The sequence below is a fragment of the Eimeria tenella genome, genomic scaffold (genome assembly GCF_000499545.2).
Source record: "Eimeria tenella Houghton genomic scaffold, Eth_scaff35, whole genome shotgun sequence".
In the NCBI taxonomy this organism is placed as follows: Eukaryota; Apicomplexa; class Conoidasida; order Eucoccidiorida; family Eimeriidae; genus Eimeria; species Eimeria tenella.
In genome coordinates, this window is record NW_013543232.1 from 188960 (window position 1) to 212507 (window position 23548).

Genomic DNA, 23548 nt, shown 5'->3' on the forward strand with positions numbered 1-23548 from the left:
ACGCGGAGCGAGTCCTTCGCAGCCGAACGGCTCCCTCCTCCAGGCGAGGAAGCAACAACACACTGACCGACCTTAGCAACGGCCGAGGAAGGGCCTTAAAGCGGAATGAAGTACAGAGATAAAGAAAAAACCCGTGAGAAATTCTATGGCGCTAAGTCGCCATCAGAACCAGCAGAACGCAGCCACTTCTAGGGTGTGCTGCCGTTCACGTGTGCGTGCACCATACCATCGCCAGGCCGAGGCGGCAGCGGAGAAGTTCACGGCGCCGGGCTTCACACAGTCCTGCACCAGACTTCAACGAAAGATAGATGGCATTTGTCTTGTTTCGTGAATCCGTATTAATGTATTCTTACATTGCCTTCTTTGTATAGCATAACTTGGCGGTACGCTCACACCCTTGGGGTCCGCTGCTGCGGCCACACAACGCACAGCCGACAACGCAAACCCATCAACACTAAACATACTTTTTGAGAAATGTGCTATATGCCAGGAGCGTCTTCTTTGTTTCTGAAGCAGCGTTTCGTACCTAGCAGTTTCGCGTAGAGTTGCCGGCAGCAGAAGCATTAGCAACAATAGCAGTGTAGCTATGACTGCGCAGATGCCGTGTAAGCTTCTGCAGAAACAGTGCAGCTGGGCAGTCTATATCGGTTGCTACCCATGCATGCCCTGTGCTTTTTCTTCGACTGTTGCAGTGGCAGCGGCTGGTTTTCACCACGGACACATCATACCCGAGCACTAGCACACATACCTGGCGATGTCGATGTGATGGTAGTTAGATTACGCATAAAGGCGAACTCCTGGCAACCCTTAACCTGAGGGGGAGCCTGTTCCGAGTTCAAATCGCCGTGAATCCATCTCTGCAGTGTGACTTCCTCAACAGTAAACTATCCTAAGCATACTTTTAAAATCAACAGCGCTTAATCAAGCCATGTTTGAACAGGCTGGCCCTAGAAAAAGTAGCATAGCCAGTAGAGACAATGGACTAATGTGCCGAAGCCTGGAAAAGTTTTAGCTGAGCAGGTGTGACCCGCGAAAACATGTTTTGGCGGAAAGAGTGACAGGCAGAGCAGATAAGAGGTTAGTGTTATAGGTGTACCACTACAGGAGTGCAATTTGGCCCGACGAGACAGAGGAAATGGAATACCTAGGGGGCCCGCTGCTCCCTTGAGCAGCCATCTTAACCACAGTCACTACGATGCGCCATCAGTACTGTTCGTGCTAAGTGCTTCCGTATTGTTCGTGCTTAGAGGGATACCGATGGGTCGCAGCTGCCTGCACGATAATAGTCGTAGGGGGAATGCCTCCAACCTCCAGCAATAAATACCTGTTGATGCGCCGAACATTCGAGAGGAAACAATTGTGCAGCTTCGTCACGCTTTGCTAAGCCTTCCTCTCAGTCCCAGTTGTTCGTTCATGTCGACTGAATTTCTAGGATAGCAACCAGCCAAGCAATCGGCTACCATGCGTATATATGTCATGAATTTGCTAATGAAACTAAATTGTGACCCAAGAATGAAGAAAAACATGGGATCTCATGCAATACTCTTTAAGGGAGAGCCGGCAAAAAAGGACGGCGCTAACTGGGACGCAGAAACTCACAGTGCTGACAGCATTGCCCCCAAACTGCCTCCACCGGGATGACCAGTTCAAAGCAGAATTCACAAGACGAGAACAATCATGTAACGTCTTGTGGATGTATCACGCTACGAGTTTCGGAAATCGCGCTCCCAAGAAGTGCTGGTTGCTACTGATTGTTCAAGGGGCACTGGAAACTTTTGCTTCCTGCTGTCTTATGCCTGTGGTACTGGATCAGCCGACTTTTACTTCCCAGGCATGCAAAATGTCGAGTGAGCCAGTCTTTTGTGGCTGGCGTTGAGTTAAGTAAATCCGAAACACGCTATGTAATTTAATTCATGAATTTTTATACTACCGAAGGCACCGTGTATGTAGAGATGATTACTAAGGCACCTGGCCGTGTCCAACTGCATTGCCCTCACAAGAACTAACGGGCGTACAGGCCATGACTGTCTAAAACTCGTTTACTTTTCGCTGCGCTAACGAACAAAAGCATTGGTCTGAATGCACTAGTGCTTTTGATGCGCAGAGCAGGCACAACCTCTCCTCAGCAGTTATGTCAAGCCAAAGCTCCTCCAAATAATGCTGCTCTGTTGTGGCGAAAAGTCCGTAGGCGCATTCAAAGTAAAGATGTTGGCTTGCGCTTCACTAAGGAGAGTACGTGGCAGTCCCACTCTATTCTCGAGCAAACTCGAACAGCCCGCTTTTCAGAGACCCCCTGCAGGACTATGGCAGCTAAAATCTTTGCAGGTGCTGGGGTAAGCCATGGAATTTTTGTTTTTGCAGAAATTCCTCAACCCCGCATTCAGTGACTACGGCTGAATGCCCGGTAGAGCCAGTATCGGAGCGTTTCGTGCCCCGGCACCTATTTAACATGTAGATGCACGGGCAGACATTGCGTTTTAAAGCACACAGAAAACCTGCCAGTGCAAGCAAGTACGCCAGTGCAGCCTCCGTTTGTGTTTTATCAAGGAAGAAAAACGGCCTTGATGATTATTCTGGTTACTGCCAGCACTGTACGCACGGCTTCGACTAGCTAGCTGCGTCTCAAAAACAGAACTCAGAAAATGCATATTTCGGGCACAGCCTCTGTATCTTGGCGACTAGCGTCGCGTGAGTCCCTCCCAATATACATCCTTTAAGTTCAACAAACCTACTTCATTGCTGGCCTCGGATTGGTCAACCCTGGCCAGGAGCAGTGCTTCATTCTGTTATCCCACAACGTTGCCAAACCACTGTGGTAGCCAATATTTTAGGCGTATCAGCACCTGCCTTTTCAGTGTGAGTACTTTGGGGCATCGTTGATCACTTCTCCGTTTATCTCAGTTGATTTTGCGTTGCATGCAGACGAGCACTAAGAGGCTTGGATGAAGGAGCGTGGGATTCCTCATTTCTTCGCCATAGAATCTCGCGTGAGATCACACCATGAGGCGAACAGGCAAGAGCTAGCTCCTTAACAGATTAGCGGAAAAGGGCACCGGCAAGAGCAGTGCATCTCCCGGCACGATTTTGCAAGCCAAACCTCAAGTTCGTTCAGACGTAGTTTCCCTTGACCTATCTGTGTTGGCTTGTTGGCATTAATTCACAGGCACAGTAGGGGCCCCTACACACCACCGTGAACGAGCCATGGATATAAACACTGAATGTTTTAAACACCCTCACAACAGCGAAGACTCTACGCTAAGCGGCATATCACCTGCGTTGTTTCGTACAGTGCACACGACCAGCAAACCTTGTAGGCGTTTTCCATACGGCACTCACGCTGTTGAAGAACAGCGCCATGCCCTATGGTATTTCATGCCCGTGGATGACTCTGCTGGATCCGATTTCGAAAGGCAGTCAAATGAGAGGATTTGCCTAGCCATACGGCGAGCTTCTGTGGCCGTGAAAGGCCACGCACAAGTGGCGGTTTCCCACCCTTCACGGGAGAAAGACATGAGGGCAGCACTTGTTGCGTCAGAGCAGATTCCTTCCACGCACAGCACAGATCTAAAATAGTTGGTTTCCTTCGAGCACAAGGTAACTAAACGGCTGCGTGTGCGTAGCGCATGGTTAGCATTGCCAAGTGAGCGGCGTGCTCCTAGAATGCGCAACAGAAGGCGACCATCTCGCCCATGTGTAGTGGCGAACACCTAGAAACCTATAGCAGTTTGACCGTCATGCGGCTGAGCGTTGGATTCAAGTGCACGCTGGGCAGACCCAAACAGACACTTTCATATCAAAGCACGATTTCCAAGTGGAGTGAAAGCTGATATTGGCCAGTTCGGGAAACTAGGGCTCTACTCTCAGGGCCTGTACAGGAATAGTCTTCTAATTTTTATTCAGGAAAGCGGCCTTTTTTCCTCCACTTCTTGAGGGAAACAATGTCAACCCAAGCGCATGCAGCGCACATTGACCACTTTCAACCTTCAGCCCGGGCGAAAAGCCTGCTGATTTGATGGTTTAACCTTCCAGCGAGCACTCGGGAGCTGCTCGCCACATGAGATAAGGCAAGCACGCCCCCACCACACCAAAATAAACGGCTCCATTTGAGGATTTGACGTAGTGGTACAGTAGTTCTGCAGAACAACGTAGCAGAGCAAACTACGAAAGAAAGCATTCAAGGTTTTCTAGCTGCTAAAGTTGTCACGGCCAAATTAACACCCAACGAACTCGGGATGATCTTTGTGGCATCTGCTTTCGCTAAGTGAACCTGCTCCAGTCAGCTGTTTCTCAAGCCCATCAAATGAGGCAGAGGAATAGAATTTAGGAGAACTTCGCGAACCAGAGGAGAAATTCGTTCGATTAACAGAATAGTGATAGGGGCACGAGGAGCAGGATGAAACAGGTCAGTGGCGGAGCATCGAACTAACGGCGCACCGTTTAGCCCTCCTAAGTGTCGTTCACCCTGTAAGCCTCGAGACCGCAGCTCACTGCCTGTACCTCCTGATTTTGCTAGAGCTCTCAAGCATATAGTACATTGCTTCAAAATTGTACTGCAGTCTAAAACGGACATAAGCAAAATACCAGAATCGAACTGGTGACCTAAGGATCTTCAGTCCTTTACCTACTGAGCTATCTCAACTATCATATATATATATAATATATAAAATTTTTTTAATTTTTTAAATATTAAAGAGTAGCCAAGTGGTACGGCAACGGATTTTGATATATTATAATGAAAAAAAAAAATTAATAAAACTTAAATTAACTTTAGAAGCTGGAAAAGCTACATCTAATCCTCCAGTAGGTAGCGTTCTATATTTAAGAAGTAAAAATGTAAATTTTTATGGAAAAAATAGAAGTGAAAATGTCAGCTTAAGTAGCATAAATATTAGTAAAATCTAATACTCCGAAAGCTGCATGAAGAAAAATTAATAATATAATTATTACAGGTCAAATATAAGAACTATTTGTTCTATTTGTTTTGGAAGTACAACTTTTAAACATAATAATTTAGGTAAAAATGTAGGTATTTTATCTGGGCATTAATGGAAAAATAGCCAAGTGCTAGTAAGTAAAAAAGGGCTGTTAGCTCATCGGTAGAGCAAATTGCCCAGTGCAGTGGCAAGCGGCGTTCGACGGTCATGGACGGCCCAGTGATCTACTGACGCCGTTGGCAGTTCAGTTGCGCAATTCCCAAGGGACTGCGCAGCCCTTCGAGTGTTCGAAGGGCTAGAAGCGTTTTCGGACACGTTAAACAACCTGGTTATGCGTCATATGCACGGTTCAGTGTATTCTGAGCCCCGTCCAGTTGGAATTGCAGGATCCAGAGGAATGCGCGCCTAGGCTGGCCGCATTTCTGAGGTACACATAATTTTGGTTGCGCAAGCATATAAAAAAATGGCGGAGGAGCGTTTGGTTTGCCACCACGGAAGCCGGCGGACCACAGACAACCAGTTCGGTACCTGGAGGCTGGAAAACCGACGCAGCGAGGGTCACAGGACAAGGATTCTGTTCATTCGACTAGCGTCTAAAGGAAAAGACACTACAGTATAGCTGTGTCGTCTTCTGCTTCTCCTCGGCCTGGCTTTGCTACTGCTGGTGGTGGCTCTGCTGCAGTTGCTGCCGCTTCTGAAGTGTGAGGAGGAAGTGGGCATCGGCTGCCTAGAGTGTCTGCCGCGTTCCAGCAGACCCTTACAGCGGTCTTCCACGTCAAACAAACTGTTAAACGCATTCTGCCACTGCTTGTTAATCACGTTCCAACATTTCTGCTGGTACAGCATGCACGTGCCGCTCACGATGATGACTACGACCTCACAGTTGTAGTGATGAGCACTACCATTAAGAAGAAACTCAAAAAGTACGACACAGTGCAAATGAGATAGCAGTTGGAGAACAAGACCCGCCAAAGCAAGATAACATTGGGGCTGGCCAGAGCAGCATGGACTCACACTTCCGGCGAATGGCACCTGTAACACAAGAAATAGCGTCACTGAACTGAAATATATGATTATAAACTACAACATACCAAGTAATAAGTAGATAAGAGAATGATAGGCTCAAACAACGCCAACTGCAATGTTGGCTCACCGCTAGTTGCTTGAGGAGGGAGCCTGTTGCTGGCTGCTAGCAGCGCAACTACTATTCAGCGCTGTGGGGAAATGAAGACCAGTGCTTTTTGTACATAGAAGAGGCTTATGCTTAATTTGATGCTATATGAAATATCGGTGCTTTCAGAATCTTAGAGGACGTGCTGCTGGTTTCTTGCAGTACGAGGTGTAATACGCAGAACTGGAACATGGGCCAGAAGTGGCCTTCAGGGGAATATAATTTAGAACACGTAAGGTAAATGAATAACTAGAGGCATTTAACAACGAAAAGGAAACAGTAGTTTGGAGATAAGGCCTAGCGTGCTCTGCTGTTAAGCCCGAGCGTCGGGGTTCACACAACGGCGCTGAAGCTGCACTGGGCAACACTATCACGCAGGGAGGAAGGAACAGCTCATACCCAGATACATCCCGTGGAAATCGGATCTACAAATGGTGATGTTCAGAGCCTTTTACTGTTCGAATGGTGCCTTTTGTGAGCATTGATAGATATCAACTTGTGCCTCTACAGCGGGAGTCACCGATGCACCAAGGTGGACTTCTCTCACTATGCCAGGCCTAGGGTGGCATGCGTAAGCGCCTAGAAACTTTGGATGCACAACAGGAGCATTCTATAATTTGGGATGGAGCTCAGAGGAGGGTTATAGCTGCAAGGGTTTAATACACACGGAGATGCCTGCAGAAACGCTGAAACGCTGCTGACAGCAATGACAGCAGCAGCAACAACACCAGCAACAGCGCCATCTGGATCCGTAGGAAAACAAACAACCCGAGATGAAGCGGCAACGGCATTTCATGACAGCTGCGTTAGCACCAAAATATCAGCAGAAGCAGCATCAGCGGCGCCAGAAGCATCTGCTCCCGTTGCAGGAACAATAGCTGTTTTTTTGGGACCTTACACTGCACGACCACAGCAAAGTTGAAAAGTTTCAGCATAGCAGCAAGCCAAAGTGCGCTCATAGATTGCACAAGCGAATACATAACTGCGTATTCGTTTGTATTTTAGTTGAATAGTAGAAATATGATCAGAAATCTCCAAGTGTGAAGCAGACCAAACAGTGAAGAGCTCTGCAGATATCTTGCGCAGGATGAGGCCTCACCAAGCAGGACATCCACCCAGTGAGCTGGCTACCTGTCCACTGCCTGAACTATTCTTTTCGTGGAGGAGCTGTAGCTACTGATTTCCTTTTTGTTGTCGCTTCGTACTAATGCTGCATTTCGTTGTTTGTGCTGCGGTCGTTGTAGGGATGAAACTTTCTGCACTGGATACTATGCCATCAACTCGTCTTTCTTATGAAAAAAGAGTAAACTAAAATTTTACTGTTTACTGAAACTCGCTTGTATGCAGGAGGCCAATCGTGCCGAGGGGGCGCGAAAGGTGAATCGTGGCCATTTCAGATGCCACGTTGGGTCTCACGCGGTGCTCATGCTTTGAAGTAAGTTAATGGAATTATGCCTTCGGCAATGGACGAAACACTAACTTCCGGGGATGAAATACTGGGGCGCCATAAACGAGGTTATCATGTGACCAGTGCTCTCTTTGTTCATGCCCTCCAGCCAAAGCACTTCCAAACTGAATGCAGCTTTCCTAAAAGGTGTAGCAGCATAGTAGCTATTGTGAAAGCCGCTTCCGCTTGCTCCAATACGAGGCAGCTTCTGAGCAGCAACGAGCACGAGCACTGCTGTTCAGCTACGGCAAAAGAAAATGATTCTCACGAAACTGAACTGTTGAGAAATAGAAATGAAACAAAGCACTGAAACAGAGAAAACGCGCAAAGCAGGCCGTGCTCGTGTGCTCGTGGGAGTCAAGGGCATGCGTACCGGGTTTGAGGGTTGCAGTTGCTGGTTAGATGTTTACTCTCATATATCTTGGACATAGTTTTCGTTTCTAAATTGTTCATTCAACTACCCAAGTAGGGAAATCGAAAGGCGATCCTAAAGGAAAGCGATGCACACAGCTTTCACATTGTGGCGTCGCGGCCGTAAACCAGATCACGCTTCCATGCAATAAACACAAAAAGCACGGAGAGAATGCTCACTGAGCCTCGAAACTGCATGCAAAATAACACGACAACTCTGCGCTCGGTGTACAGGCACAGTGAACTGGCGAGTAGCAGGAAGAACTGGCCAGCGTTCGGGAAAATTCGGCCCCGTTATCTTCTATTGGAATTAGTATTGCGAGCAAATTATTTCTTTTTTAATTTCCCCGCTAGAAACAAATTAAGAAAAGAAGCATCTTCATCGTCATTTGAGAGCTCGGGCGATCTGATGGTCGATTGGGAACATGAACGGGCAGTGCTCGCTCCCACGTGAGGAGAGCGTGCTAATTCTCCCTGCTTCGCGCTAGCCAAACTTGAGAAATAAGTTTCAATTAGTTTACAATTTAATATGGGCTTCAGAGAGGCGACAACAGCGAGGGAAACAGCAGCCATCGACGCTGGTCCGCCCGCAGCTGGCCGCACACAGGAGGCATGGCGTAGCTAGCTCTGGCCGATCTCGTCTGGTTTTAACTGCATTCATTAATTTTCCTGATCCCTATTTGGGACTTATTCCTCAATTTTTCCTCATCAACCACCACTTCCTTTTTCTTATTTGGGCTTCTTGTGCTCACCTCTCGTGTCGCTTTTCAGAATCGGGCGCCACCAGCTAACCGCCCTTCACAGAGTCGTTCCACATGCTGGCTCATGAGCCAAAGGGTTATGTTTCTTCCTTCTGTTGATGACAATTCCTGCTTCTGTGTAGCTAGTATTTAAGCACAGTTTGGCCGTTCCTGCGGCAACAATGCTGCAACGCAACCCGCGGTGGGCGCTTTGCGCGACCCTTGCCGCACTCTACAGCGGCACGCGCATCCAGAGTAAGCGAAAGCACATACAGATCAGGCTCCATCCTCTTTTACAGCTAATGTTAGGGCATTCCAGTCTCATTCCAGTGCATTTCACGTTTGAAGGGGCACTGTTGTGTCTGAATTAATGCTGCCCAGCGGCAGATGTTCACGTGGCCAAGGGCTCACTCAGCGTGCCGTTTTGTTGTGAAGGAACCGTAGTTGGCACGCTTCATGTCTTCGTGCTTCTCCGAGTGCTTGTGGCGCGTCTCTTGAGCTGAGTTGCCGCCAGGCATGTGTAGTCATAGGCGTGCTGAGTATGTTTGCTGCTGTTTTGCTGCCGCTTTGCACAAACCACTGTTTGCTGGTTTTGGTTTTGTTGCTATGCAGGCGCATCAGGTGCTGAATCTCAGGATATCAGCCAATGTGAGTCAGCTTGGACTCCGTGGACAACTTGCAACCCGAGTACAGGCTTGCAAGAGAGACATAACTCGCAGTGCGAGACGTGGGTGGAAGTGAAAGAATGCCAGAAGCTCTCAGGATGTACGTGTTTCGCGGTCTTAACCGACCCTGAACCCTCAAGTCGTTTCTGTAGCTGGCTTCTGTTGTTTCGGGTCTCAGGCTAGATTGTGTGCGGGGCGTATTATACTGTGTTCGTTTTTTGTCTTCTCAGGTGGTGCTTTTTCGGCGTGGTCACCCAGCGACGTTGCATGCGTCCCCGGTCAGTTCCAGAGTCGATCTCGGGAAAACTGTCCGGAGGTGATGGAAGTCAGGTCGTGTAAGCACGAGTCAAAAGAGTGTAACAAACTATGGACCCCGTGGACAGTGTGCGACACCAACAACTTGCAAGAAAGATACAACTCTGCGTGCGGGCCTGTTGAAGTGCGCGAATGCCAAATGTCAGAAGAAGAAGTCAAGAAGTGTGAGTTTTGGAATTCTGCAAATTTGAAAGTTGTGCCGTTGCCAAATAGGTGCCATTCATTCTTCCGTATGTGTGTTACACGAATAAGTGGATGGGTTTTTTCGTCTTCACAGGCGGTGATTTCGGCGACTGGAGCCCCCCTCTCGCTGGTGACTGCGTGCCTGGCACTACTCACACACGCCAGAGGGCAAATTGCCCAAACCACAAGGAGGTGCGGGTTTGCGGCGCCTTCGATTGTAGCCAGTGCTCAGTCAACGCTACCTGCGACCCCCTCGGAGCCACTTGTCAGTGCAAACCGGGTTTCCGAGGCGATGGGACTCAGTGCGAGGCATTCAACCCTTGCGAAGGGGAGACGGCTCCTTGTGATGCGAACGCGACCTGCACGGCTGATGGAAATGACGCCAAATGCCACTGCAACAAGGGCTGGAACGCAGACAGCAAGGCAGGTGCCAGCGGTCACGCATGCGTGGAGGAGGACGAATGCGCCAACAACACGCACGAATGTCCGCAGCACTCAACTTGCGTCAACACTGAGGGCTCCTATGAATGCAACTGCTTACCGGGTTATCAGAAGGATCAGGATGGGAAATGCCAGGACATAGACGAGTGCGCTGGGGAACATGGTTGTCCCGCACACTCGACTTGCGTGAACACGGCAGGCAGCTTCGAGTGCAAGTGCGACGCCGGTTTCAGTGGCAGTGCTACTTCTGAGAGTCCTTGCTCGAATATAGACGAGTGCCAAGACCCGGATGCCTGCTCAGCCAACGCAATCTGCGCAGACACTGAGGGCTCTTTCACTTGCAGCTGCCCTGAGGGTTACAGCGGTGGGGGATCACACGACTCTCCTTGCTCGAAGATAGATTACTGCGCCGACCCCACACTGAACACCTGCGGGGCCCACTCGACTTGTGTGAACACACTAACGACGTTCAAGTGCGTTTGCGATGCCGGTTATGACGGCGCGGGAACGCACGAGAGCCCTTGTGTGGATATCGACGAGTGCTCCAAGGAGAAACCATCCAATGACTGCAACCGAAACGCCGTTTGCACAAATACTGAGGGATCGTACACCTGCGCATGCAAGGAAGGCTTCTCTGGCGAGGGTTTCGGAGCTGCAGGGTGTGCAGATGTCGATGAGTGCGCGAATTCGCCCTGCGACGCCCACGCCTCTTGTGCCAACACCGAGGGTTCCTACGTTTGCACTTGCAACCCTGGCTATGAACCAGCCTCAAGCGACGGACATGCATGCAAGGACGTTGACGAGTGTGCAGCGGGCACGGCGGAATGCCACGTCTCCGCACAGTGTGTGAACGTGGATGGCAGCTATGAATGCCACTGCTTGGAAGGTTTCATTGGCGACGGAAAGGTGTGCAGTGACGTTGACGAGTGTGCGGCTGAGGCTTCGCCCTGTGGCGCAAACACGCATTGCCTGAACACCATCGGCAGCTACGAGTGCGAGTGCAAGGACGGATATGGCCACATGGAGGGCAACGCGTGCAGCGACATCGATGAGTGCTCAGAGGCGTCTACAGAGATCCCAGAGAACTGCAACTGTGTCAACACCGAGGGGAGCTTCTCCCTTGAGGCAAAGCCTGGGTACGAGCTCGTCGACGGCAAGTGCGTCAAGATCGACTTCTGCGCCCGTGGTGCATGCAACTCGCTGGCGCACTGCAAGGAGAATCCCGAGGGCACCGCGGCGATCTGCACTTGCATAGCTGGCTATTCAGGTGACGGCACAGCTCAGGGCCACTGCGATGACATCGATGAGTGCTTGGCGGAGAATGACTGCACCCCTGCCGATCAAGGAGGGATTTGCGAGAACACTGTCGGCTCTTACACCTGCAAATGCGCAGCTGGGTACCAGCAAGACGGCAACTCATGCACTGACATTGACGAGTGCGCCAACGGCACTCACAACTGCCATGCCTCCGCGACATGCACGAACACGCAAGGCTCCTTTGAGTGCGCCTGCAACGCAGGCTTCAGCGGCAACGGGGTTGAATGCAACGACGTCGACGAGTGCTCGACTGACGCTGACGATTGCGGAGAGAACACACTGTGCAACAACACAGTTGGCAGCTTCGAGTGCACATGCATGGCTGGCTTCGAGGCCGCGGACGCGAAGACCTGCAAAGACATCGACGAATGTGCAAGCGGGACCCACACTTGCTCCACCCACGCGACATGCACCAACACTGCTGGGTCGTTCACATGTGAGTGCAACCCAGGCTTTGACGGTGACGGCCACAAGTGCGAGGACGTGGACTTCTGCGGCCAGGGGCTGCACGACTGCAACGTGCATGCAGAGTGCTCGGAAAGCGACGACAACACCACCTTCAAGTGCACCTGCGGCATTGGGTACAGCGGGGAAGGCCACGGGGAGAATGGTTGCCAAGACATTGATGAGTGCGCCCAAGATGCCATCTGTGGGGAGAACACAGTGTGTACCAACACACCAGGTAGCTTTGAATGTGCGTGTGTGGAAGGGTTCGTGGCTGTGGGAGCGAAGCTCAAGGGAGCAACTTCATTGACCTGCATAGACATCGATGAATGCAACGACGCCTCGAAAAACACTTGCGCCACGTCAGCTGACGGAGGCTCTTGCAAGAACACCGCAGGCAGCTATGAGTGCTCGTGTTTGCCTGGGTTCCAGGGCGACGGCCACAGCTGCACAGATATTGATGAGTGCGCCACCCAAGGCGTATGCGGGGAACATGCGACCTGCGAAAACACTGCGGGTTCGTACAATTGCACCTGCGAGGCGGGTTACACTCAGCAAGATGGGGCCGTCGGCTGCATTGATATTGATGAGTGTGCAGCCTCCACAGCAGTGTTACCCGCCAACGCCACTTGCGTGAACACTGAAGGCAGCTATACATTCGAATGCGTGCCCGGCTACCGCCATACGGAGAATGGCTGTACCAAGATTGATTTCTGCAGCGAAAAGGGATGCAATGCGAATGCCAGCTGCAAGGAGAACGATGCGGGCACCGAAGCCATCTGCACCTGCCACAGCGGGTACGAGGGCAATGGCGAAGGAGAAGAAGGGTGCAAAAACATTGACGAGTGCTCCGTGGGAGAGCCATGCAAAGACTTCGGCGAGGGCGGCGTCTGTGTCGATTCTCCGGGATCCTTCAGCTGCTCTTGCGCCACCGGTTTTATCAAGAGGCGATCTACTTGCCAGGACATAGATGAGTGCCTCGACGGAAAGATGAACACTTGCGCCCCCGTCGGGGGTATCTGCACGAACACCGTCGGCTCCTTCACCTGCTCTTGCGCTGCTGGCTTCACGGGTGACGGCCTTACTTGCGAGGACATCGACGAATGTGCTACGGCGGCACACACGTGCGACCCCAACGCCACCTGTGTCAACACTGTCGGCAGCTTCGAATGCGGATGCAAGGAGGGATTCTCTGGTGACGGCCACACATGCACCGATATCGACGAATGCGCTGACCCTAACCTTAACAAATGCGACACACACAAGGGCATCTGCCAGAACGGCACTGGATCCTACACTTGCGGATGCAGGCCTGGATACAGTCTGGCGGCGGACGGCTTCACTTGCGACAGTAAGCGACATGTTGCAGGGCGTTCGGGAATCTGTTTGGGCACGGTTTCTGTTGTAGTTGAACTTGGACAGTACTACTACTTGGGTGGGCAGAAATGGGGTCGTGAATGTTTGTGTTGCCGTTCGCCTTTCAGATGTCGATGAGTGCGCTGCGGGGACGGCCACTTGCGGAGAGCGCAGCTTCTGCGTGGACACGCAAGGGTCATACAAGTGCGAGTGCAAGAACGGCTACCGCCAGTCTGGGGAGGACTGCGTGGACGTTGACGAGTGCGAGGCTGATGTGCACACATGCAGCGAGCACGCTACGTGCACGAACACTGAGGGGAGCCACACCTGCACCTGCAATGAAGGGTACCAGGGAGACGGAAAGAAGTGCGAGAAGACAGTGGGCCCTTGCGACAACTCGCCATGCGGCAACAACGCCATGTGTGAAGCTACTGCCGATAGCTACAACTGCACTTGCAAAGCTGGCTACGAGATGAAGGACGGGGCCTGTGTCGACATCGATGAGTGCCAGTCGGGCACCCACAACTGCGACCCGCATGCTGACTGCAGCAACACCGATGGATCCTTCACGTGCACGTGCGGTTCTGGCTACACTGGTGTGGGTACCCTTTGCGAGGATGTGGACGAGTGCGCGGGCAACCATGCGGGCTGTGACATCAACGCTGTTTGCACTAACGTCCCTGGCTCGTTCACTTGCGAGTGCAAGAGTGGCTTCGAAGGCGATGGGCACGAGTGTACGGAGAAAGTGCTGCTCCCTGGCCAGATTCACTGCGATTCGTGGACTGCATGGACCGAATGTACAGCTGAAACTAAGCAGAGCACCCGCAAGTGCGTGGCTCTTCCTCTCAAGGTCGAGGTGAAGCTTTGCCCCGATGCTGACATTTCAGCCTGCGGTGAACTCGGCGAGTGGTCATCATGCCCAGGAGTTGACAACAACCTGTCGCACCGCAGAGCAGAGAAGTTCGGGGAGCCGGGCTGTGAGCACGCTGAGGAGGTCAGGGAGTGCCCAGATGAAGGTCAGCTTGAAAAGTTGTGTGTGATTTTCCTTCTGCTTTGTTCAGTAGATCTTGCGGAGTAATCTTCACGTCGAGTGAATACGTTGTTTTTGACTTTCTTGCCTATCTTTTTGCAGAAGTTGAGGAGCGCTGTGGTGCCTTTGGCGAGTGGACTGCATGCGGCGATCCTTCTGAGGGCTTGAGGACCAGGACGCGCCAGAACTGCCCAGAAGAGGCAGAATTCGAGCACTGCACAATGCCCTCTGCACCATCCGTTCCCGAGGGCGGCAGCAGCTGCACAGAGTTCGGGGCCTGGAGTGAATGCGTGGCTGACGCTCATGGGATCAAGATGCAGCACAGAACGTGCGTACACAATGAAGCTGTGCAGGAACACAGAATCTGCACCGTGGAAGATCCACAACAGTGCGGGGAGTGGTCGCAGTGGTCAGAGTGCAAGAATGGCAAGCAGTACAGAGGCGCCGCCGGATGCGCGTCTGTGTACGAAGTCAGAGCCTGCAGCGGTCAGTCCATATCCACTGTAGTCACCTGTGTGAAGGCTTGTGCACAGCAGCAGAAGCTGTCAGGTACAGAACATAGGGTTGCCTACTACGCAGGGCAGACCAGTGATTTATTTGTTACGTGTCGTCTGTGCATGTGTTTCAGGCGCTAGCGATGCGAAAGAATGCTCTTTTGGTGCGTGGAGCGGCTGCGTGGTGGAGTTTGGCGGTCACACTTACAAAGTGCGAAACTCAATCGACTGCGAGCTCAGTGAGCTGCAGGCTTGCAAGCCGAGCGCCGCCACCGAGGGCGAGGGCAAGTGCGCTGCTTGGAGCCCCTGGACGATCTGCAGGGACGGCATGCAGACTCGCGACTGCAAAAGCCTGGGTGTTCAGGAGTCCCGCCCATGCTCAGCTGAAGGAGAGACCGATTCTTGCGGTGAATTACCAGACTGAGGATAGTGTTGCTGCATTGGTAGACACTGGGCTACTGGCAAGGGTAATTTTAGGCCGGCTGAACTTTGTGGCTGGTGGCGGTACAATTTCTGAACCTGCTGTTTCTTTTGTGTACGAATACAGGAGCCTTTGGACCCTTCGAGCCGGCAGCTTGCAAGGCTGGCGAGATGGTCACGAGGACGCGGGAGTGCAACGGTGCTCAGCAGAAGGAAACCAGACTGTGCAATCCTGGTAGGTTCATCAGGTGGACACACCCTTTTGCGTGTCAAGATAATTGCAGCGAGGTTCGGCTCACGTTTAAGACACTGTCTATTTCCCAGTTCTTCAAATTCTCTGTGTGTATTATTTGCAGAGGGCAATGACAACTGCAACAACTGGGGTGCTTGGACAGAGTGCTCGCTAATTGTGGGCGGCTCTGCCCTGCGGTCTCGCGAGGAGTCCACTTGCGGCTATGTGGAGTTAGAGGAGTGCAGTGGCAGCAGCAGCAGCGGCGACCAGACCGTCCACTGCGGCAGCTGGTCGGAGTGCTCCATGAGAAAAACGGAGCGCACCTGTGATGTCCTCTCTGACGGATCCCACACCAGCGTTACTGAAGTGCTCACCTGCGACGACGTGCTGCCTGACTCTTGTAAGTTTTTCACGTTTACAGCAAACTGGAAGGCGTGTGCTCGGCAGGGGCTGGTCGGGGATAGATTAAAGCCTGGAATTATTTGTGGGTTTGGGGTTTAGTGCTTGTTTTTCTCGTAATGAGCTAGCTTTTTGCAGTTAATTGCGGCTCCGAGGGAAGTAACAGTCTTTACAATAAGCTAGTTCTTCGCGCAGTTATGCCCGAAATGTGCTTGTCTCCTTCTCTGCGCAGGCGGTGAATTTGGCGAGTGGTCCGAATGTAGCGCTGACGGCTTGCACTCGAGGTCCCTGTCAGGCTGCCCAGACGTAACTGAAGTGATGACTTGCGGCAGTAAGCAGAAGCAGCACGCTGCGGAGCTGCACATACATACGTGTGCTGCTCGCAGGGAGTAGCAGTGACGAACAACAGACTTAGCAGTTTATTTCCGTTTTGTGTACCGGTTCATTGTTTTTGTAGGCGAAAACTGCCCGGCTTTCGGCGAGTGGAGCGAGTGCGGCAGCCCAGAGGACGGCCTACGGTCGCGTCAGCGAACGAACTGCGAAGAGGGATCCGGCTGCATTTGCTCCGAGACAGAAGCCTGTGTTAACACTGAGCTCCACCCCATCCCATTGCCAGTTCCTGGCGGCGGCGAGGGCAGCGAGAACGGCGAGGGTGGCCAAACCGGAGAGGAGGGAACGGAGGGAGGCGCAGGCGGTGCTGGAGGATCCGGTGGTGCTGAGGAGCTGCCCGGAGAAGAGGGCGGCGCAGGTGCCGGCGGAGGAGGAGGCTCTGGCGGTAGTGCTGAGGAGCTGCCTGGAGAAGAGGGCGGCGCAGGTGCCGGCGGAGAAGGAGGCTCTGGCGGCAATGCTGAGGAGCTGCCCGGAGAAGAGGGCGGCGCAGGTGCTGGAGGAGCCGAAGGCGAGACAGGGAAACCTGGCGGCGAAGAGGGTGGCGCAGGCGGCGCTGGTGAGGGTGCTGGCGGTGAAGGTGGTGAGGTCCAGCCTGGAGAGGGAGAAGGGGCGAGTGAAGGAGGCGAGCAAGTGCCGGAAACCCCTGAGACACCCGAACCGGAAACACCTGAAGCTGAGAGACCTGAAGAGCAACCCTCGACGGAAACTCCAGCAGAGGAGCCCACCGAAGGCGGTGCAGAAGAAGAGGAGAAGGAGGAGGGCAGCGGCTTCCCCACGGCAGCTGTTGCCGGAGGTGTAGGTGGTGTACTACTGCTGGCAGCAGTGGGTGGTGGCGTTGCCGCGTACTCCGGTGGTGGTGGAGGTGGCGGTGCCGAGGAGGCTGAGCAAGTTGAGTTTGAAGGTGAAGAGTCGGGTGGTGCGTCTGCCGAAACACCTGAGGCTGATACTGTGATTGACATCACTGACGAAGACGACTACTGGGCAGACAGTGGTGACATCCAGTAGGAGTGCGGTAATGGATGCGGCAACAAAACGGAGGACAAGGGCCGGAGGAACAGACAGTGTTGAAAGAGCGGAGGTCATAGATTTACCACTAACAGCTGGCAAAGTGGGGGGGGGGATATGCGCAAAGTGATCTTCTAATGGGTTTATAGTCAGCTATCAATTTGATGCGACTTGAGACACTCCCCATATCCCCTTCCTGACGAGTTGTATTATTTTCGTTTGTGGCGGGTCATTGGTGGGAAATGGACTGCAGACGCGCTATGTCGTCTGTAGCTCTTGAATATACACAAACGTGCGTTTTTGTGTGCGTGCATACATAATGTATATGTGTAACTTTGCACACATATGCGTATAGAGAGCTGACGGCGGCCTCATTACACTTGTATGCTGAATTTAATTTCAAGGGGCGCTCGTCCACGCAGTGAAATGGAGCACTCAGACGTTCATGATATGAACACAACACCTCTCAGTGGCACAACTTTGTTAAGAAGCATCGATGGCGTAGCGACCTTGGCACCTGGGTCCCGTTCCCTCCCCAGTACCTCTGGAAAAGATGAGGGGATAGGGAGGTCGGGTTTGGTGGTTCAAGTGTGTGGCCATCTTCGACTATGATGCAGTGCGACCAATGAGTGGAAACGTGAACAAGGAGTGCCTGCCTGTCATCGCGCTGCACCGAGATCAATGCAAGGCATCTCGGTTTTTTTCGCCGAGAATAAATACATCCCGAACCACTTACTACACACACGCTTCGTCAAAAGTCGCTCGACAGTCTTGCCGAGCGACTTCACACGAACCCCATGATGATTTTCTACCTCCCAGGTTTCCCCAACTTCGGAGGCAAAGCCTCCTTTCTTCATCACGCGAACTCTTTTCGACTGGGAATTCAGTTGCGGTTGTACACTGATATGCGACGATACGATCTTCATCACTATAGTATAGTTATTGAACTGCAGAAGCAAAACGCAAATGGGAGCTAATGGTGCGCAGCGCGTTCACACAGATTGTAGCGAACGTCCACGACGTTTAAGACTAATTCAAAACGCGGCAGCGCAGGATGTTGGCAAGATCGTTGCACAAGGTATTGGCAAGGTCGTCGCACTGCGTGAAAATCCTGTCACGGGCAGTTGTAGCCTACTCGACAGCGTCTTCTCAGGCATCCGCCCACGTCATTGGCCGTCGTCTTCTGCACACTGTCCTCTCCGTGCCTCCCCACCGAATTTTTCATTAGATACGACGACAAATGGAATCGACTCGCACTAAGCTAGTGTTTGGAACTGAACAGCCCATGTTACTTGTTTCGATAGAATTTGGATACTTGCCACCACCTTCTGAAGACTGGCACTGCAGACTATTCCACACAGATTCTTGCGACCCGAAATTCCTCCAACTGCTTGTTTAAACATATCGTACTTCTGCAGTCAGGCAGTGATGGCCTCGTGTCAAACACGAGCACTTTCCCGCAGCGACAAGCAACTACAAAACAGTCTTGAAATGCCCTATACATTTTGCCTGCCTAGTATTAATGTGTATTGTTTCTGTCACTTTCAGTCATTTATCAACTAGGCAGATAAAACATATTGGGCACATTAACGAACCTCAAATTTTCAAAGTTGGGTTAGGCAAGGAGGCCAAAAGTGAGAATACTGAATACTTTTGTATTAAAAGAATACGTCAAAAAAAACACCCGCTAGACCGATTCCTATATATCCCTGGTCATCGTTCTATTTCTTCTTGGCTGCTGCCTTGGCCAATAATGCCTTTCGAGCAGCTTCTTCCTCCCTAAACGCACCCCACATAATGCACCGCAGGACACGAAGAGCGTTCAAGCACTGTGAGACGCTGCTGCCACTTGTGGTTATTGAGCTTCCACTTACCGCTTAGCTTGGGCCTGTTTCTGCTTAAATTCCTTGTCTTCTTCAAATTCAATTGACTCCTTCTTTGGAGCCTTCAAAGGCTTCTTTTTGCCTCCCTGAGCAGTTTGTCAAAAGATAGCACGACGCTGGGAATATGTACCAGAAGTCACTACTTCCCGTGCCTGTGAAGATTCTCTAGCTACATAACAAAGACGATTTATGGAATTGAAATTCCTTGTCAAAGTGCCCCTGAGAATGCAACCTGCAAGATATAATAATGATACGCCACTATAGAAAGCATGGATGCCCTCAAAAGTCGTGCAGCAATAAAACGGCAGCGACTATCTATTGTTAGAGAAACTGGCACCAAGAATCCAGTTGTACGTGGCAAGGAATGCTATACTTTGCTACATGCATCTCTCTTGGGGACATTTACTGGGACAGACTGATTGTAGTTGAGTCTGACTTTCGAGACGGCTTAGGAACGGTGAAGCCAGAGCATCCCAAGGATTATCTATCGATCACCCGAATTCTAATAATTGTAAGAAACTGCACTGTAAAGAAAAACTACAACGTCTGCAAAGAGCAAGGCCGCCTCCAGCCTCACTCTTACTCTGGTGGGGAACACTAAACATACCTGGTTTCCAGTGGGCATCGTGACTCAGGACTGGGAAGGAATTACTACGTTGGAGTTTGTTCGCTTACAAAAATCTAGATTGTTCAAATTAAATGTTTTTTTGTTCGTAATTGACCAAACTCTTACCCGGCGTCATTTGGTTTCCTCCACCCTTGCATGCACTCAATGGCAAGGCCAGCCACCAACGTCACAAAAGCATGACGCCTTGGATGCTTGGCACTTTTGCTGTAAATTGTGCTATTTTATCTTTGAGTGTTAATTAAATTTGTGAACTGCCAGTTTGCTAGCACTCGGTACCGCCACTTCGTGGAACTGGTCATCGTCACGCATTCTTTCTAACGGACTTCGCGTTTGAAACTAGAGCTCTGCAAACCCGTATTCAGTCTCAGCAAGATGGATATTAGCGGAGGCGAAGAGAAGAAGAATCCGAAGGTTGTTGTTGTCCCGCCGTCAAGCAGGTCAGCGACCCATGGCTACTCGAGGTGTGTTCAGAACCGTTTCATATTACACGCTTCAGTATCTATGAATGTTGCAGGCCCCCTGAGGCCCAATTTGCAGACCCGGCAACAGGTGCACCAATTCACGGCAAAATGCCTCCTAAGAGCAACTCTGTTCCAATAGAAACTACGAGTGGAGCGTCCAAGTTGCTAGACCCAGCAGACATCGAAGATATATTTGAGAGGCAGGACAGCCGCATGCCGGATATATGCGAAGACGAACAAAAAAATTCGAATTCGAAATGAGTGTGTAAGCTATCACTCTACTGCGGCATCTCTAATGCAGATATGTCCGCTTAACATCATCGAGGTTCACACACGAGTTGCACTCTTTGCCACTTTTGCCTTGATGTGTTTTCCAGCAGAAACAACGGCGCCACCAAAGTTATCGGCGTATATTTTTGTATATTCCATTATACCTGTAAGCGCCGGCGAAATTGTCACACAGTTGGCCTGCGGAGATTGCACAATTCTTACCGTAGGGCATATTGGCGAAAATAAGAACCAGAAACGCAGAGAGGCCAGCTAGTACAACTGAATTTCGGCTATTTATATGCATTCAGGCACGACGCTTGGTTATGGACTCACCGCCACATGCAGCACTGATGGTCCAGAAGAGGACAGCGTCTGTCTTCAGACACGTCTGAATGGTTGTCTGTACCAGGACGCTCCGTTTTTGCTTCCATTTGTTGGATTTACCAGAGATTCCGCTAGAAGCATTGCTCCAGACAACGCAACAGCAGCGTCAACAACGAGTAGAATGTGGTAGGTGTAGACCTGCGCAAGTGGTGTGCCACGAAGTTTGCGCCGGCGTGCCGTGCTTCAACTCACGAGCACGATATCAACTACTCTGGAGTGGTATTGTAAATTTTATAAGAGAGTCATGCTGCATTATCGGCCTTACCCAATAGTCACAGTGCCGGAGGTCAGTGAGACCTGTTTCCTCAAATGAGTACAAGGAACTTCGCGATTTGGGGAATCAGCTGACCTCGACGAGCTCCTTGATAGACCTAAAACCGAGGAGAATGAGCCAAGTGCCGTGAACATTTTTGGAGGTCTTCCTCACCAGGGGTGCATTATAATTTTGCTTTCGGTGCTGGCTCCCTCATTTCTGGCGTATGCCATGAGTCCAGCGCATAGCCCTGTCTGAACTGGCGTCCACAGAGTTCTAAGGAGGTATGTGGTATGTGCATACCGCAACGAGAAGGCCGCCCATCAGCCTTGCGAAGCCTGCAGGCTCGTATGAGGAGGATGTATTCGAGAGGACTGCTCATTCTGTCGTACTAATGCAGTCGGGACAGTAGGATGCCAAAGCAGCAGAAGCAAAGCATGCAGCTCCCCCGCAAAGGCAGAGCCAAAACGCGACCTGAAACCCGCAGTGGGATTTTCTTTTCAGGTTGGCATAACTGTTCGAACTAACCTGCAATGCAGACTGCAGGTGGCCTTGCAGTTTGCCCCGCATGGCCAAGTGACCGTCAAAGGCCATTCGAGCTTGCATCCACAGCTGCATCTCCAGAAAGTGCTGAAAGGAGAAGATGGTTTGGGTTTTGCTGCAAGCACGGCTTGAAGGAAGGAGCGCATTCGGAAAGATCAGAAATAATGAATCTGACGGCACGGGGCGGCTGCCAATTCCTCATGCTGTCTGTACACTTCGGCGTTGGTACGCGTCGCTGTATGGCAATGAACATTTCTCGAACGCAATACGCGTACGTACATACGCAGGAACTAACTGCTCTCTCTTTCTGTCCTAGCATGTGCGCTTTTTCGCATTGCAAAGTTGTTCAAACACTGACTTCGGCAGCTGTCAGTGTTCTACCGTCAGGATAGCTTTGCAGAGAGTAGCGGTTGCCACTAAAATTATAATGTCGGCGGGTGCCGTAGTGTTGGTTCCCTATTAACAAATGGCCGTGGTGCGATCTTTTAGTATAGCATTCCTTATTTTGAAAGGTGGGGGTTCCTACGTGTCAAGCATGCAGTTTTCCCACCAAAGACCAGGGTGAACTGCGAGCCAACACAGGGTCGTTGCTATCATGGTGAACACTGAGGCAAAGCAAATTCTGCAATCTGAAATGCGCTTGCTACAGGTGGACTCGGCGCAGACCCTTGCAGCCAGCTTCGTCATAGCGGCGCTTCCCATATCACGAATAGGCATATGCGGTAGCTTCTTGCAACGTATGAGCTAAGCAAGACAACTTGATATTCTATTGGCAGTAGAACACTGACAGCTGCCCAAGTTAGTGTTCTTCAATGTTTTTCAAGATGGCATTTTCTTGAGTGACTGCGAGCGGCATTAGCAGGGCACTCCTCACCGGAAGGGAGTTTCAGCACTAGAAATGATGATAATGCAATGCTGGACTGTGCACTGAAACCACTGAAAAGGGTACACGCTTTTTCGCTGCGCTCAGTGAACTATGGATCGCTTTCATGTCTTTGGCTCCCTAGCGAGGATCCAGCTAGTTAGCGCACACATAGATAGGCGTAAACGAATTCACACAATCCTTCTAACACAACAGTATCCTTTGGTCTTGCACTTCAACAAAATACTTGAAGCAGCGCTCGCTTTTGGAAGGTGCCCGCGTGCTACAGTAGTTTACCCTCCGCACAGGCGTGCATTTGTTTCGCCGAGTTCAACCATTGAGCTTTCGAATACATAGGAAGCAACAAAACAAGCAACTAAACATAGTGCTAAGGATTTCTAAAGACTATGGCCGAAACCTGATGCTCCTCCCTGCTTTCTCGAGCAGATGTAACATGTCGTCTGCGGTGAGATCACTAAACGGTTGCACTGTTGTTGTTGTACCATTCGCAGTTGCCCTCCCTTTTAGCCAAACTTTTCCTGACACTCAATCTTATAGATCGAAATCGATAGTAAATTTTTGACTGCTGCTCCTCCTCCACCGTACGTGAACAGTCCACTTAGGCGTGACGTACTGATATACTGTCCTCAACTCCACGTCTTAAGGCCCCAGCATCCCTATGTAACCCATTATGATCTGCTTTTAAAATTTTTTTGTGGTGAATCAAATGCAGAAACGAGTGAGTTGGAAGGAAGTCCTATGGAATGACACATTTCTGTGGAACCCCCAGCTCAGCAGTAACCACCGCGGCTCGTGAATGCAGGCGTAGAAATGCAACGGGAATGGCACGGTAGCCATGAAAATTAAGTA

The 23548-nt window shown here is 51.1% G+C and overlaps 2 protein-coding genes across 2 annotated transcripts; both read left to right on the forward strand.

The window, feature by feature from the left end:
• Positions 1-8885: 8885 nt before the first annotated feature.
• Positions 8886-17394, forward strand: ETH_00024085 (Microneme protein 4; the record flags this gene model as incomplete). The annotated part of the gene is made up of 11 exons (XM_013376481.1): positions 8886-8958; positions 9316-9468; positions 9599-9847; positions 9961-13419; positions 13553-14440; positions 14557-14940; positions 15083-15355; positions 15496-15603; positions 15725-16000; positions 16232-16330; positions 16457-17394. 11 exons carry the CDS (start codon positions 8886-8888, stop codon positions 17392-17394), a joined length of 6900 nt encoding a protein of 2299 aa, XP_013231935.1.
• Positions 17395-20277: 2883 nt separating this feature from the next.
• ETH_00024090 (uncharacterized protein) lies at positions 20278-20627 on the forward strand (the record flags this gene model as incomplete). Its single annotated transcript, XM_013376482.1, has 2 exons — positions 20278-20366; positions 20420-20627. 2 exons carry the CDS (start codon positions 20278-20280, stop codon positions 20625-20627), a joined length of 297 nt encoding a protein of 98 aa, XP_013231936.1.
• Between the last annotated feature and the right edge of the window lie 2921 nt (positions 20628-23548).